At 45.3% G+C, this 15448-nt stretch overlaps 1 protein-coding gene across 2 annotated transcripts in view; it reads right to left on the bottom strand.

The window, feature by feature from the left end:
• Nucleotides 1–15448, bottom strand: part of LOC309569323 (NACHT, LRR and PYD domains-containing protein 3-like) — a 129768-nt gene that overhangs the window by 93503 nt on the left and 20817 nt on the right. For both annotated transcript variants that reach the window (XM_082275117.1, XM_082275116.1), the window contains exon 3: nucleotides 14804–14869. In XM_082275117.1, coding sequence (XP_082131243.1) covers nucleotides 14804–14869 — 66 coding nt within the window. The remainder of the gene's footprint in view (nucleotides 1–14803; nucleotides 14870–15448) is intronic.

The raw sequence follows: 15448 nt of genomic DNA on the forward strand, positions 1-15448 counted from the left end.
CCATTTTCCCCTTCCATCCTCCTAATATCCTCTACCCCCCCACTCCAATCCCTCTACCCCTTAACATCAGTCTAAGTTTTCCTAACTTCCTCTCTAACATGCCCTTAGTGACTCATCCTTTTTCACTCAAGAAGAGCCAATACATTGCAATATTATGGCTCCTACACACAGAGCTAAATCACAGGATGGTTCATGCAAGGATATCATATCCAGACCCGCCACTTTGAAATTTATCTCTCTTAATGTCAAAGATCTCAACTTACCTGAGAAGAGATCCCAACTGCTACAATATATGAAAAAACTTAAGGCAGACGTGGTCCTACTACATGAAACTCACTTCCGATCAGATAATATACCCAAATTTCACTCGATTGATTTTCCAACCATGCTACACGCAACAAATACTTTAGCCAAAACTAAAGGAGTTTCCATCCTTATATCCAAGTCTCTACCTCTAAAAATCTGATTTACTAATTGACCCAGAAGGTAGATACATCTTCATCAAAGGACTTGTATGGCAGTCTCCCATTACAATAGCCAACATTTACAGCCCAAATCATGCTCAAGTCTCCTTCTTTAGGGACACGTCTGCCTCTCTTGCCGCCTTCCAGGAAGGAATTGTTGTTTTGGGAGGTGACTTCAATGTGGCTCTAAACCCACTTGAGGACACCTCCACGGGAACGGCCTCACTGCCTTTTGCGGCCTTACGTAGAATTAAGCTACAGCTTCAAGAACTTACATTGCATAACACCTGGCAAATTTCCCACCCCAATACCAAAGACTATACCTTCTTCTCTGCCCCCCACAATAGGTACTCCAGAATTTACTATTTCTTTATTTCTCAAAAAGATATCCCCTACATTGACACAACCTCCATTGAACCCATGTTTATATCCGACCATCACCCAATCACACTAAAATTAACTCTCCCGATTACTAACCAATTCACATAAACATGGAGGCTGGATTCCACCCTATTAGCTGATCCTAAAAACACAGAAAAAATCTCTTCCCAAATTTCAGAGTTCTTCCAATTAAATGAAACCCCAGATTCCTCCCCTTTCTCACAATGGCAGTCCCACAAATGCAACATCAGAGAATTGCTCCTTAAACTATCAGCACAAAGGGAAAGATCCCACCAAACCTATATCAACTCACTACCAGATAAAATAGGTGCTCTAGAGGCCTTACATAAGAAATCCAAGGCCCAAAACACACTCTCTGATCTGGAAAAAGTACGCCAATCCCTAAGAAATGAGCTCAACAAAAAATGTAGAAAAAAAAATTGTTCTACGAGTTTGGCAATAAGAGCAGCAAGTATCCGGCCAAAGCTCTAGCCTCCAAAAAAAGCATTCATACAGTACACTCTTTAACCTCAGCACAAGGTGGGAAACTTAATGCGAACAAAGACATAGCCAACGAGTTTGCTAATTATTATGCTAAATTATATAACTTAAAGAACCTCTCTAACCAACATACTTCCCCTGCAGACAAACAACGCATTTTCAGAGACTTTCTACATAAAAATGGCCTTCATACTCTCTCACCAGACCAAGCCAGAGACATTGACGGACACCTCACTGCAGATGAGTTCAACACAGCCCTCAAACAGATTAAATTAGGCAAGAGCCCAGGACCAGACAGGTTTGCACTTGTCCTCTACAAAACTTTTGCAAATATCCTTGTAGACCCATTCCTCAAAGCTTTTAACTCTCTCTCTTACTCCAAATACAACAATCTCTCGCTACTAGAAGCACACATATCTGTGATTCCCAAACCTGGGAAGGATAATTCCCAACCGTCCAACTTTAGACCCATATCCCTACTTAATGTAGATCTGAAAATGTATGCAAAAATTTTGGCAAATAGATTACTCCCCCATATCCCCTCCCTCTTGTCCCAAGTGGGTTTCATTCCTGGGAGAGAGGCGAGGGATAATACCATGAAAGCAATTAACATTCACCACTTCCTGACCTCTCACAGAAAGCCTGGCTTTTTCCTATTATTGGATGTGGAGAAGGCGTTCAACAGGTTGGCCTGGGACTAACTTGAAGCGGTCCTAGTCAGTTTGGAATTGGGCCCCAGACTCAAAAATTTCATAACGGCATTATATCATAACCCCACTGCCAGAGTGAGGGTCAACAGCCTCCTGTCGAACGCCTTCCCCATCACAAACGGGACAAGACAGGGATGCCCCCTGTTTCCCCTCCTTTTTATCTTAACATTAGAACCACTATTGAATTCCATCCGAGCAAATGAAAATATTCAGGGAATCCACATTGATAGTAAACATTTTAAAATTGCAGCTTTTGCTGATGATATTCTCCTTTTCCTCACCAATCCCCACATTTCTATCCCTCATCTCCTACAAACACTAAAAGTCTACCATGAAATATCCAACCTCAAAATAAATTACTCGAAGTCTCAAGCCCTTAACATAACCCTCACTGGTTACCAAGTAAAAATTTGCGAAAACAATTTCCCCTTCAAATATATTTAAGCACTACAAAGAGTGTAATAAGAAATGTAAAGACGAAATCAGGGCGGCTAAAATAGAACATGAGAGACATATAGCGGAGGAGAGTAAAAAGAACCCCAAGAAGTTCTTTAAGTATATAAACAGTAAGAAAGCGAGGCCAGAGCACATTGGCCCCATAAAAGATGATAAAGGAAAAATGGCCACAGAGGACAGAGAAAAGGCGGAAGTGTTAAATAATTTATTTTCTTCAGTCTTCACAAAGGAATCAGGGGGCTACACGAACCCCGCTTGTAAGGCCGAACTAAATAATACACCTCAGGAAGTGCCGCCATGGCTAACAGAGGATAGACTTAGAGCTAAACTAGAGAAACTTAACATAAATAAATCCCCGGGACCGGATGGCTTGCACCCAAGGGTTCTTAATGAGCTCAGCCAGGTGATTGCCAGACCATTATTCTTGATCTTCAAGGATAGTTTACAGACGGGTATGGTGCCAGCTGATTGGAAAAAAGTGGTACCAATATTTAAAAAGGGGCCGACATATATCCTGGGCCGGTCAGCCTAACATCAGTAGTCTGCAAAATTTTGGAGGGGATGATAAGGGACCACATACAAGACTTTAGTAATGAAAACGGTATTATAAGTAGTAATCAGCATGGATTCATGAAAAATCGTTCGTGCCAAACCAATCTATTAACCTTCTACGATGAAGTGAGCTGCCACTTAGATAAAGGTAAGCCTGTGGATGTGGTGTATCTGGACTTTGCAAAGGCCTTTGACACCGTTCCCCACAAACGCTTACTGTACAAACTAAGGAAGGTAGGTATGGACCATAAGGTGAGTACCTGGATAGAGAACTGGCTCCAGGGGAGAGTACAGAGGGTGGTGATTAATGGGGAGTACTCGGATTGGGCGGGTGTGGAAAGTGGGGTCCCCCAGGGTTCTGTCCTGGGACCAATCCTGTTTAATTTATTCATAAATTATCTAGAGGAGGGGATATCTAGTACAATCTCAGTATTTGCAGATGATACTAAATTAGGCATGCCAATATCTTCTATGCAGGATGTGGAAATCTTGCAAGCAGACCTGAACAAAATAACGGGGTGGGCAACTACATGGCAGATGAGATTGAATGTAGAAAAATGTAAAGTAATGCACTTGGGGGCCAGAAACCAGAAAGCAAGCTACTCACTAGGGGGGGAACCTCTGGGTGAGTCTAGGATGGAAAAGGACTTGGGGGTACTGGTAGACAACAGGCTTGGCAGTGGCATGCAATGCCAAGCCGCCGCAAGCAAAGCCAACAGAATACTGGGTTGTATAAAAAAGGGGATTCACTCCAGAAATAAAGAGATTATTCTTCCACTCTACAAGACTCTGGTCCGGCCACATCTGGAGTATGCTGTCCAGTTCTGGGCACCGGTCCTCAGGAAGGATGTGCTGGAACTGGAGAAAGTCCAGAGAAGGGCGACAAAAATAATTAGGGGAATGGAGGACATCAGCTATGAGGAAAGACTACAAGCACTGAACCTATTCTCTCTGGAGAAGAGATGATTGAGGGGGGATATGATATCAATGTACAAATACTGTACTGGCGACCCTAGCATAAGGAACAAACTATTCAGAGAAAGGAGATACAATAAGACACGTGGCCACTCACTAAAACTTGAGGAAAGGCGGTTTAACCTTAAAGTGCGTAAGGGGTTCTTCACTGTAAGAGCGGTAAGGATGTGGAATTCTCTTCCACAAGCAGTCGTATCAGCGGGGAGCATTGATAGTTTCAAAAAACTATTGGATGGACACCTTAAAGACCACAACATACAGGGGTATACAATGTACGGTTAAAAGCAAACACACACACACATCATAGGTTGAACTGGATGGACTTATGTCTTTTTTCAACCTCACTAACTATGTAACTATGTAACTATGTAATGGACCTCTGACTCAATTACCTACTTGGGAATCCAACTCCTTAAACGTCTCAACACATTATTTAAAAAAAAACTATGTTCCCCTTATCAAAAAAATTGACCAAGATCTAAATTCATGGCAAAAAGCCAATCTCTCATGGTTTGGGAGGGCTGCAATTTTTAAAATGAATGTTCTCCCTAGATTCCTTTATCTCTTCCAGACCCTCCCAATACGCATACCAATAACATTTTTCAAACAAATCCGTTCCCAATGCAGAACTTTCATATGGGCTCGCAAGCCTCCCAGAATCAACTCCACCCAACTCACAAAACCTAAACTAAAGGGAGGCTTGTGTATCCCTGATTTACAGAAATAGTCTCACACTCAAAGCAAAGAAAAAGATTGGATTATTTTAGAAAATGATTTTTCTCATTCACCCCTTGCAAGCTCTCCTTGGTGCAGGTCCGAAACAACACCACCGGACCTGCTTAAACACCCCTTAATTGGACCCACCCTGAAATGTTTTCACAGTATCTTCAAATCCCAAAACATCACCTCCATACCTGGTCCCCTATCACCCATCTTACACAACCCAGATTTTCCGCCAGGACTTAACAATCCCCAATTCGCTCATAACTAATTTCCCCGAAAATACCAGAATCGTACATCTCCTCAAACAGGGGAAAATACGTTCATATGAAGAGCTGACATCCCTCCCAAACTTTTCAAACATCCCCTTCTGGAATTATGTTCAATTAAGAAACTTTGTTTTCCACAGCTTAAAGAACAACATTAAACCCATCAAGTTGTCAGCTTTTGAGGAACTGTGTCTTGAAGCCGAGCACAAACTCCATCTTATCTCCAAACTTTACTCCATCCTTTGGGGGAATTTGAACCCAGGAGAAAGCTCAGTTTTGCCTGCCTCCAAAGAACCCAAAAAAATGCCCAAAAAAACGCTAGCGCCAAAAAGAAATGCCCAGGTGTGTTGTTGCAGGCATTTTTTTGGGGTTTTTGGAGGCAGGCAAAACATCTGAACTTGTGTATAGTGGTATATATACACACATACTTATATGTATTTTACACTTACACATATATAGGTGTTATAGGAGTGGAGCCATATTAGTGTAAATGATTTCATTAGCGCAAGCATATATTTCTGCTACTATCACACCTATATATGTCTAGGTGTATATATACATATAAGTATGTGTGTATATATACCCGTATAAACAAGTTCAGATGTTTTGCCTGCCTCCAAAGAACCCCAAAAAATGCCAAAAAAACGCTAGCGCCAAAAAAAAAAAAAACGCCCAGGTGTGTTGTTGCAGGCATTTTTTTGCGCAAGTAGTGTTTTCTGCTCCTTTCACACCTATATATGTGCAGGTGTATATATACATACATGGGTGTGTATATATACCCCCTATACACATGTTCAGATGTCATGCCTGACTCCAAAAATGTGCTCAAAAAATCCCTATAGACGCCTGCAGCCAAAAAGCAAGCTGACAGGGCAGAAGCCATATTACTGCACCGAATGTGACTTAAGAGAAACTAGCTTTTCTCTATAGTGGTCACCCTGATATGGAAGGGTTTGGTCACCCTGCCATAGCAGTCAGTGTCAGTTCACCCTACACTACATTACGGTCACCCTGATATGGAAGGGTTTGGTCACCCTGCCATAGCAGTCAGTTCACCCTACACTACATTATGGTCACCCTGGCACTTAACACTTTCCCTACAGAAACTCAATTTTTGCATCTAACTAAAGTGTAAAAGAGCACCCTAACTACACTAGATATCCCTTTCCTCACACTAATAAATGCTAAATGACACTTTTAAAGTAAAATTAACAGAACTGCTTCCACTCTCTTCCATGTCCCTGTATTACAATGCTAGGATTTTGGCGGGGGCTATCTTATATACTGGGGGGCGTATTCACTAATGATTGGCCTAGGGACCCCCTAATCACTCCAATCACATTCCTAGCATTCTCCTGCCCCCTCAATTGGCTTTTGCTAATGGTTCTGGTCCAATCATGGGCTTTTAAAGCCCATTTCCTGTCCCATTGCATTTTGGTCGGTTCTGGTTGCCGAATTCCGAACTTTTTTAGCAAAAAGTTCTAAATTCGGCCGAACCTCGAACAGCCAATGTTCGGGTCGAACCGATGGTCGACCCGAACCGTTTGATCATCCCTACTCTTGGTATGTTCCTTGTAAATGCAGCAAAACTCTGTATCTTATTACATAATAAAAACTTTTTGGAAAAAAAATTACATTCACACTCCTAAATCAGGATTTGACCTTATGTCAAGCTCTCAGTTACGAAAAACTGTAAAAAATAGCATAAGTGCAAAGTCTGTAATGAAGCCGAATTAATAAAATAATTCTACAATCCCCCCTAAATATAATTTATTATATTACCCAAATCACACACACTCCATTTATGGCCCTTTCATACATATTTTGAAACAGTTGCTCCAGATGTACCATTGCTCATTACCTAATCAGTTAAACCAGAAGTAATTCTTCATCTAAAAATACTTGTCATAATTTCTTCACCTTTTTTCATTTCTTTCTTAATCAATTTATAAAATCATTTCATTCTAACCATAATACAGATTTGAAATAAAATACATAATATCATAATGATAAATATAATAACTAACGGATGCAATAATATATTTCCGGCTGCAGTAGTTACTGAAGTTTTTCCCCACATAGATCTAGTATGTTTAAACTTTAACCACCATGAATGATCTGAAAACTCTGACCAATCATGCTCTATCCCTTGTAGATTTCCCTGTTCATGCTTAAATATAATCTCTGCTTTCTGAAGTTCTTTAGATAAAGCCACTAATAATCCTTTAACTTTTTGTATGATATCTGCCATGAGAATTAATCTACTTGAGATATATTATATTGTATAGGAATAACACTTACATTTCTCATAAGCATATTAGTTAAATTTACTCGAACTCCATTAATATCGATGCAAAGAAGTGGGATAGTAACGCTGAGAACGGCGTCATCGGCACTGGCCATGTTGGTGGAGTACTCGAAACAGCACAACAAGGCACAAAGGTCTCGCATGGAGGCCCAGTTATTGGTGGTGAAGTGGTGCTGTTCCACATAGGGACTCACGCGTGCATGCTGCAGCTGAAACTCCACTATGGCCTGCTGCTGCTAGCACAGTCTGGCCAGCATGTGCAAGGTGGAGTTCCACCTTGTGGGCAGGTCACATGTGAGGCGGTGAGCAGGAAGGCAGAAGTTACACTGCAGCGCTGACAGGCAAGCATCAGCAGGGTGAGAACGCCGAAAGTGCGCACAGACGGCCCGCACTTTGTGCAGCAGCTCTGACATATCGGGGTCATTTTTAAGGAACCTCTGCACCACCAAATTCAGCCCATTATCGCACACCACCAGGCCGGGCTTGAGGCTCACTGGCACCAACCACTCATCGGTCTGTTGTTCAATGCCCCTCAAAAACTCCTGCACGGTGTGGGGTTTTTCCCCCAAACAGGCAAGTTTAAAACTGCCTGCTGTCATTTACCCCTGGGTGTGCTGAATTTGGTGGGGAAGGTGTTACGCTGACCGGATGAGGAGGTGGTAGTGGATGAGGAAGCAGAATAGGAGGAGTTAGCAACAGGAGGCACACTGAAGCGCCCTGCAATCCTCGGTGGTGGAAGGAAATGCGCCAAACTGCTATCCGCCTCAGGCCCAGCCGCCACTGCATTTACCCAGTGTGCTGTTAGGGAGATATAATGTCCCTGACCGTGCTTACTGGTCCACGTATTAGTAGTTAGGTGGACCTTGCCACAGATGGCGTTGCACAGTGCACACCTGATTTTGTCCCCCACTTGGTTGTGCAAGGAAGAGATGGCTCGTCTGGAAAAGTAGTGGCGGCTGGGCACGACGTACTGTGGGACAGCCACCACCATAAGGCTTTTAAAACTCTGCATTTCCACCAGGCAGAATGACAGCATTTCAAAGGCCAGGAATTTTGAAATGCTGGCATTCAGGGCCAAGGATCGCGGGTGGGTAGGGGTTACTTCCTCTTCTGCTCCAGTGTTTGGGAGCTAGAGAGCTGAACGCTTCCATGGGACATTGTGGAGATGGTTGGTGACCCAGGTGGTGGTGTTGCTGGCTGACCCTCTGTTTGCGGGGTGGCAGGGGCCACTGTAACTACAGAGGTGGATGAAGAGGCCAAGACTGCAGCAGAAGAGGAAGCAGGAGGAGCCAGAGACCTTTCTTGGTTTTTGAGGCGTCTACTCCACTGCAGCTCGTGCTTTGCACTTAGATGCCTGGTCATGCAGATTGTGCTCAGGTTGCAAAACGTTTATGCCTCGCTTCAGGTTCTGATTGCACAGCGTGCAAACCACTCTTGTCTTGTCATCAGCACATTTTCTGAAGAACTGCCAAGCTGGGGAACTCCTTGGAGCTGGCTTTGGTGTGCTCGGTCCCTTGCTGCATTGGGCAGCAGCAGGCGTACTGTCTAGAGGACGGCTGCTCAGTTTTTGCACCCTGCTCCCTCTTCTGCTGTGCTGGTGGCTCTGTGCGACCACCGCCTCTTCCTTCGAACTACACAGGTCACCTGCATGACATTAATTCCATGTGGGATCAAGGACGTCATCGTCCTCCACATCATCTTCCACCCAGTCTTCACCCCTGCCCTCCTTGTGGGTCTGCACAATTCCGAAAGCCGCAGCAGTTGGCACTTTTCGTCATCATCCGAGACGTGCTGCGATGGTCTTTCCATGTACTCATCTTCAAACATAAGTGGTTGGGCATCGGTGCACTCAATCTCTTCCACTTTTGGGGCAGGGCTAGGTGGATGGCCCTGGGAAACCATGCTAACAGAGACATCAAAAAGCAGCTGCATGACTTGGGGCTCAGACTGCTTGACTGATTTGCAAGGGGATGAGGTGAAAGACTGATGGACATAGGCTGCAGGTGCCAACTCTGATCTTTCAGCAGGAGACTGGGTGGGAGACAATGTGATGGCCCTGGAGGCACTGTCAGCAACCCAATCTACTATCGCCTGTACTTGTTCTGGCCTCAACATTCGTAGAGCCACATTAGGCCCGACCAAATACTGCTGCAGATTCTGTCGCCTACTCGCACCTGAGGAAGGTGTTTCACTTGTGTGTGTAGCTAGCACAGATCGACCATGTCCTCTCCTTGCAACAGGAGCTCCACCAGCAGCACCACGACCGAGGCCCACCGCCGCATTACCGCACCCTCTCCCGCCTCCCTCCAGCCGATCACCAGGACACCCCACACCCACAACAGCCCGTGCACCCTGAGGGGGAACTAAGGGGGGGTAGAGGAGGGCAACCAGTACAGGAGAACCCTGCTAGGGCGGGGAACCATGAGAAAAGGAAGGGCACAAAAGGGGCCTACCAACCCGAGGAAGGCCCCATGTCCACCCCAATATTTCTCCAGAGGAGAGGGGGGGCACTACTCACCACACCTGGGAAACCGGGCGGGCACCCCTCCTCACAGTCCACCACACCATCTTGGAATGGGGGTGCTGCAGGTCAGAGGTACGTTGCAACTCTGGCCGTGACCATTATTGCAACCAGGGCTATGCAACCAGGCCCCCGTCCAGTGGGGCTAGCCGCAGCCAATCTAGTGTGGAGCTAATAGTCGGGTCGCACTTGCTGGCCAGACTGGGAAGACTGTAAGGATCTAGGATATCCAGTGCGTCGCCCAGTCCAGCAGTTGATTGTAGTTCCCACAGGAACAGAAAATAATAAAGGAAGAAATAAATTCCTTTAAAAAAGGGTAAAAATGCCAGAACTGCGGATCCCAGCAGGGAACTAGGTCCTTACTCCTGACTAGGTAGGACAAACTGAAGTCCTATAGCAGGAAGTTGGAAGTATATCCCCTAGGATGGCCCTAGGGGCGTAGTCAAGTTTTGTTTCCACCTAGTCCTACTCCTATAGAGAGCAGCATAACCCCAGAGTCAAAGAAGATATGGAGCTGTGTCCGTCAATGAATTATCATTATTATTATTATTCAGGATTTATATAGCACCACCAGTATATGCAGAGCTTTACACTATAACAGGGAGACAATACTGTTACAATACAATAAAATACAAGAGGATTAAGAGGGCCCTGCTCAGAAGAGCTTACAATCTAATGAATGAAAGAGAAAAACAGCCAAACCAGAAACTTGACCCTTGATCGTACTCAAGGCAAGCTTCTGATCCACTTCCCATTTGGGGAAGGCAAACCCCAGAGCTTTGCACCAAACGGTATAAACTCTCTAGGTGCAATGATAAATCTTCAGGGAGGTAGATTTATGAGCCTTCAACATAGTTGAAATCACCAAGCCAGAATACCCCTATCCTTTAGATCCTGGCTTTCAATAGCCATCAAAGCCAGCAATGATAAAGCAGGGTGGAATACTGGCCCTTGAGATAGAAGGACCTCTCTAAGAGGCAACCGCCAGGGAGTATCCAGCAACTGCACCACGTTGGCATACCATGATTGGCGAGGCCAATCCAGAGCCACCAGGATGACTAGGATCCTTTTGGCCTCTATCTTCCATAGTAGACAAAGAATCAGTCTGAAGGACGGAAAGGCATAGATGAGATTGTACTGATCCCACGGTGCCACTAGCACTTCTGTTGCGTCCATCAGAGGAGATAACAATCTTGCTACAAACCTTGGAACCTTCTGGTTGAGATGGGACCCAGAAGATCCACATCCGCTGTTCCCCAGTGAATGGAGAGCTGATGGAACACCTCCGGGTGCAGGGAACATCAGGGACCTGATCCAACCCCGGAATATGTATGGCGAACAGAGCCGGAATGAACTTTTCTGCATATCTAAGGATGTGAGAGGTCTTCAGTACCACTGCTGCACTTCTTGTGCTCCCCTGATGATCAATATACACCACGGCGGTGGAGTTATCTGACTGGATCCAGATCGGCAGACCTCGTAGGCAATCCATCCAATGTGTCAGTTACAACCTGATTGCTCGAAGCTCCAGGACATTGATTGGCAGGCAAGCTTGCACCAAAGTCCAGTGACCCTTAGCAAAGTCCAATCCCAGGACTCCTCCAAAGCCCAACAATCTATCGTGACCACAGTCCATCGAAGAGGAAGGAGGGACTTTCCATTCTGTAGAGCCAGAGACCACAGCCACCAGAGGAGAGAGGCCCTCTACGACCGCCCCAGGTGAATTTGAATGTCAAGGGCAATGGAAGACCTGTTCCATTTTGATAGGATTTCCTTCTGCAGTGTTCTTGTATGCAATTGGGCATTCGGAACCGCTTCAAAAAGTAGCCACCATCAGACCCAAAACCTCAATGTAAAAATGCAGGGAGGGTCACTTGTATGCCAAGAGCTGCTGGCCCACTGGCCAGAAATTCTGGAGTTTGTCCGATGGGAAGAAAACCTTGCCTGCTTTGAATTGAGGATCAGCCAGAGATACTCCAAGCATTTGGATGGGGTGAACACAGACCCTCTCCCCCATATTATACCCCCCCATACCTCAATTTAACACCCCCATACTATAACTCCCAAACTTCTATATAACACCAATTCCCCCATTTTATAACCCCCCATATGAGTTTCAGGATCCACCTGAAGTCCTGTAGGGAACGTATTGTAATCTCCACATTGTCTAGCAGGGGCGAGCTGGTCTCCGCATGCAGGAGCAAGTCGTCCAGGTACAGTAGCTGATCATGGTGATCCCTCATTGTCTTAGAAAGCCAGGACCAGGGTCAAAAGCTTGGTAAACATCCAGGGAGCGGAGGCCAGACCAAAGGACAGCACTACAAAATGGAAAGGGGCATAGCAAAACGTAGGAAACACTGATGTGAATGTGCAGGTAAGTGTTCTTGATGTCTAGAGATGGCAAAAAGTCACCCTGGTGAACGGAGGCCATCACTAAGTGAATGGATTCCATTTTGAACTTGTGAACTCAGATGAAGGCATTTAGGTCCTTGATGTCTAGGATCGGACAAGCCCCGTCTGTCTTGGTAACTGTAAACAATTGGAGTAAAGCCCTCTGAACCGCTCCAACTCAGGCACAGTCAGTGAGAGCCACAGATTGGAGGGAAAGAACCTGTCCGGTGGAAAGGAATGAAATTCTATTTTGTAGCCCTACAGATTGATTTTGCGAATCCACCTGTCAGCAATGGAAGTCCACAGGCCTGGAAACCAGCAAAGGCGAAGTGGGTGGGGGCAAACCTTCATGCTGAGGAGGATTTCCATGGACCAGGGATGCTTGGCACTTCCCATGGGCACCATGACGGATTTGGATCCCATTGACAAAGACACAAGGGAAAGAAAAATCGACTGTGAAAAATGTGCCATAAAGGCTCCCATGAGGTTCTTTTCCCTTCTGGGACTATAGCAGAAAGTTACTCTTGCCACCTGTAAGGTTCTTGATATTATCCTCCCACGTATTCCCAAACAACTGGTCTTCCTGGAAGGGCAAATCCGCCAAAGCCTTTTTTGGGGTCTGCTCAGCCAACCAACACATGAGCCACGGGACTCGCCACAGCACTATTGCTAAAACTGAAAGTTTGTAGAGGAGCAGGGCTGCATCAAGAGACACGTCACAAACATACTTTAGCCCCTGGACCAACTGGTACAACAGCTACATATATGCTTAAGGCATCTGGCTAGAAGTCAAGGCTTGTCATAGAATCTTGGCCCATTCAGTCAGGGACTGGGATACCAGCGCCGCAGCCAGGACAGGCAGGAGTGTAGACCCAGCAATGGTGAATATGAAATGAGCCACCACCTCCACCCTGCGATCCACAGGGTCCCTAAAGGTGGAAGATTCCTCCACTGGGATCACTGTAGCCTTGTTCAGCTGGAATATAGGAGGGCCCACCACAGGCGGAGAGGTCCACTTTTTCAGGAGGTCTACTTAAAGGGTTTGCGTACTGTGAAGTGCTTAGGGAGAGCAAATGGACACTTTGAGTGACCCCAGTCACTATAGACACATTTGTCAAAATATAGGGGTAAGGGAAGACCTTAGCAGCTTGAGTTGGTTTTTGCTTACCAAAAGGAACTGGTGCCATATCAGATGCTCCCATGGGATCCTCAATCTTCAGCATCTCCCATACAGCATCAATGGGAGCAGTAATTAATGCCTTTTGCTGTGTGATGACCCATCCTACAAGTCCAAGAAATATCCTCTGGGTCCGCAGCAAAACCAGGACCATCTGAGGTGGAGCCCAAACAGTCTGGGGATGGGGGGGATGGGGGTGATGGGGGGGGGGTGCTTCCTACTTGCCCTGCATTTGAATGTCACAGCATTTACAAGAACAGAAGTACTGCCACCTCCAGGAGGGGTCTGGGGGTAGCATGCTCCTGAAACCCCATAGGGACTGCACTACCTGACAGGTGCTGCCACAACTAGGTTCCCCCAAAGTACTAGGCTGGAAAGAGACCACCCCCAGGCTGCCCAGCAGAGAGGGAGAGATAGAAGGATGCCCAGGAAGAACTCACCACAGGCCGCCAGCAGTCAGCCACGTGTCTCTGCCACTGTGTACCACTCTTGACTGTGCCACCAGGTGCTAGGGACCACCTGGACATCCTTTGACCTTCAGAAGCCAAGGGAAGGCCACCGCCACATCCTACAAGAAAATAGCCACTGAAGACCACCCCCCGCCAGATCTCCCAGCCCAAGCAGGTACTTGTTCTCAAGGAAAATAAAATAAGCGCTGAGAATGGTAAATGCAGGATGTCTCCAAAAACGAAGGGAAAAAGGTGGCGGATGCAAATCTCCCCTATAATTAAGGAGCAAATCAGTGTTATTCCCACCCTGTGTTCACTATGAAATCTCTGACCTGGTGATCATATAGTTTTTTTTCACAAACACATCTATTGGTATACTGTCACAATGTCTCACACAAGCATTTTGAAATCTGAAGTTGGTAGACTGATGGTTTTTAAAGGGCAATACAGTGGTCCATTGGTGAGAGCATGTTTTTATAGATCTATTTCACATTAATGAGCTTCAGAACTTTGAATAAAATGAAAAACAATTTAGTGTTCAAGAATTCCAAACCTGGTAACAGAAGACAGACCCCAGATCTAATATAATCTGTGTACATAGATCATCATTATAATTTGTAAATATTCAGATCTAGAAGTGCTCAGTGGAGTAGATGGTACAATTGAATTATAAATATTCCACCACCATCTCTGCACCTTATGCCCCGTACACACGTGCAGATTATCTGCAGACTTTTGTCTGCAGACTTACCTTTTCTATGTAGTGCAAGGGCCTGCCAGATTGCATACAAATTGAAAGTGTTTAGGTTTGACCTCATATTATATGGTTTTGGTAAGTCTGCAGACAAAAGTCTGCAGATAATCTGCACGTGTGTATGGGGCATTCACAAAGTGATTCCTGTGACAGATTTACTACAGGTTTTATTTACCTCTCAGCTCTGGAGCTAGGGAGTGTCCGAGTTCATCCAGCAGAATCTGATCCATCAGACTCTCACCTATAGAGAGGAATATAAGATGATGGGTCTGAGTCATGTATGATTGAAGCGAACCTTTCACGTACACCAAACTATACATTAGAATTATGTCCAGCAGCAGAATATAACTAATCCTATGTTACATTTAACAACAGAGTAAAGTTCTCCATATATCATAGGTCATATATAAATATTTATAAGTAGTGTTGAGCGAACACGGACTGTATTATTCGTGTTCGTACCGAATAATTGGATTTTTTGTACCCGAACACGGACACGGACACTTTACTGTATGTTCGGGTAAAAATCCGTGTTCGGTCGTTTTATTTCCGGGTTTTGCATGCTTTGGCGCTCTTTTCATGGCGGGCTTTCAACAGCCAATCAACAATCGTTTAACTGGTGTGCCTTAAGCCATCCCAGCCATGCCTGCAAATGTCTCAGTAGCTGTGATTGGCCGTCTGAAGCATGTGACCAAGTCTTTATAAGTTCGAGGCAGCCGCAGCGGCGTCATTATGCTGCTTAGATTCAGGGACAGAGCACACATCAACGTGCTGGCTGCTGATTAGGGAAAGATAGGCAGGAAAAAACCATTTGTGTCCG

Source organism: Pelophylax lessonae (genome assembly GCF_965119305.1).
Source record: "Pelophylax lessonae genome assembly, chromosome: 13".
Lineage (NCBI taxonomy): Eukaryota > Metazoa > Chordata > Amphibia > Anura > Ranidae > Pelophylax > Pelophylax lessonae.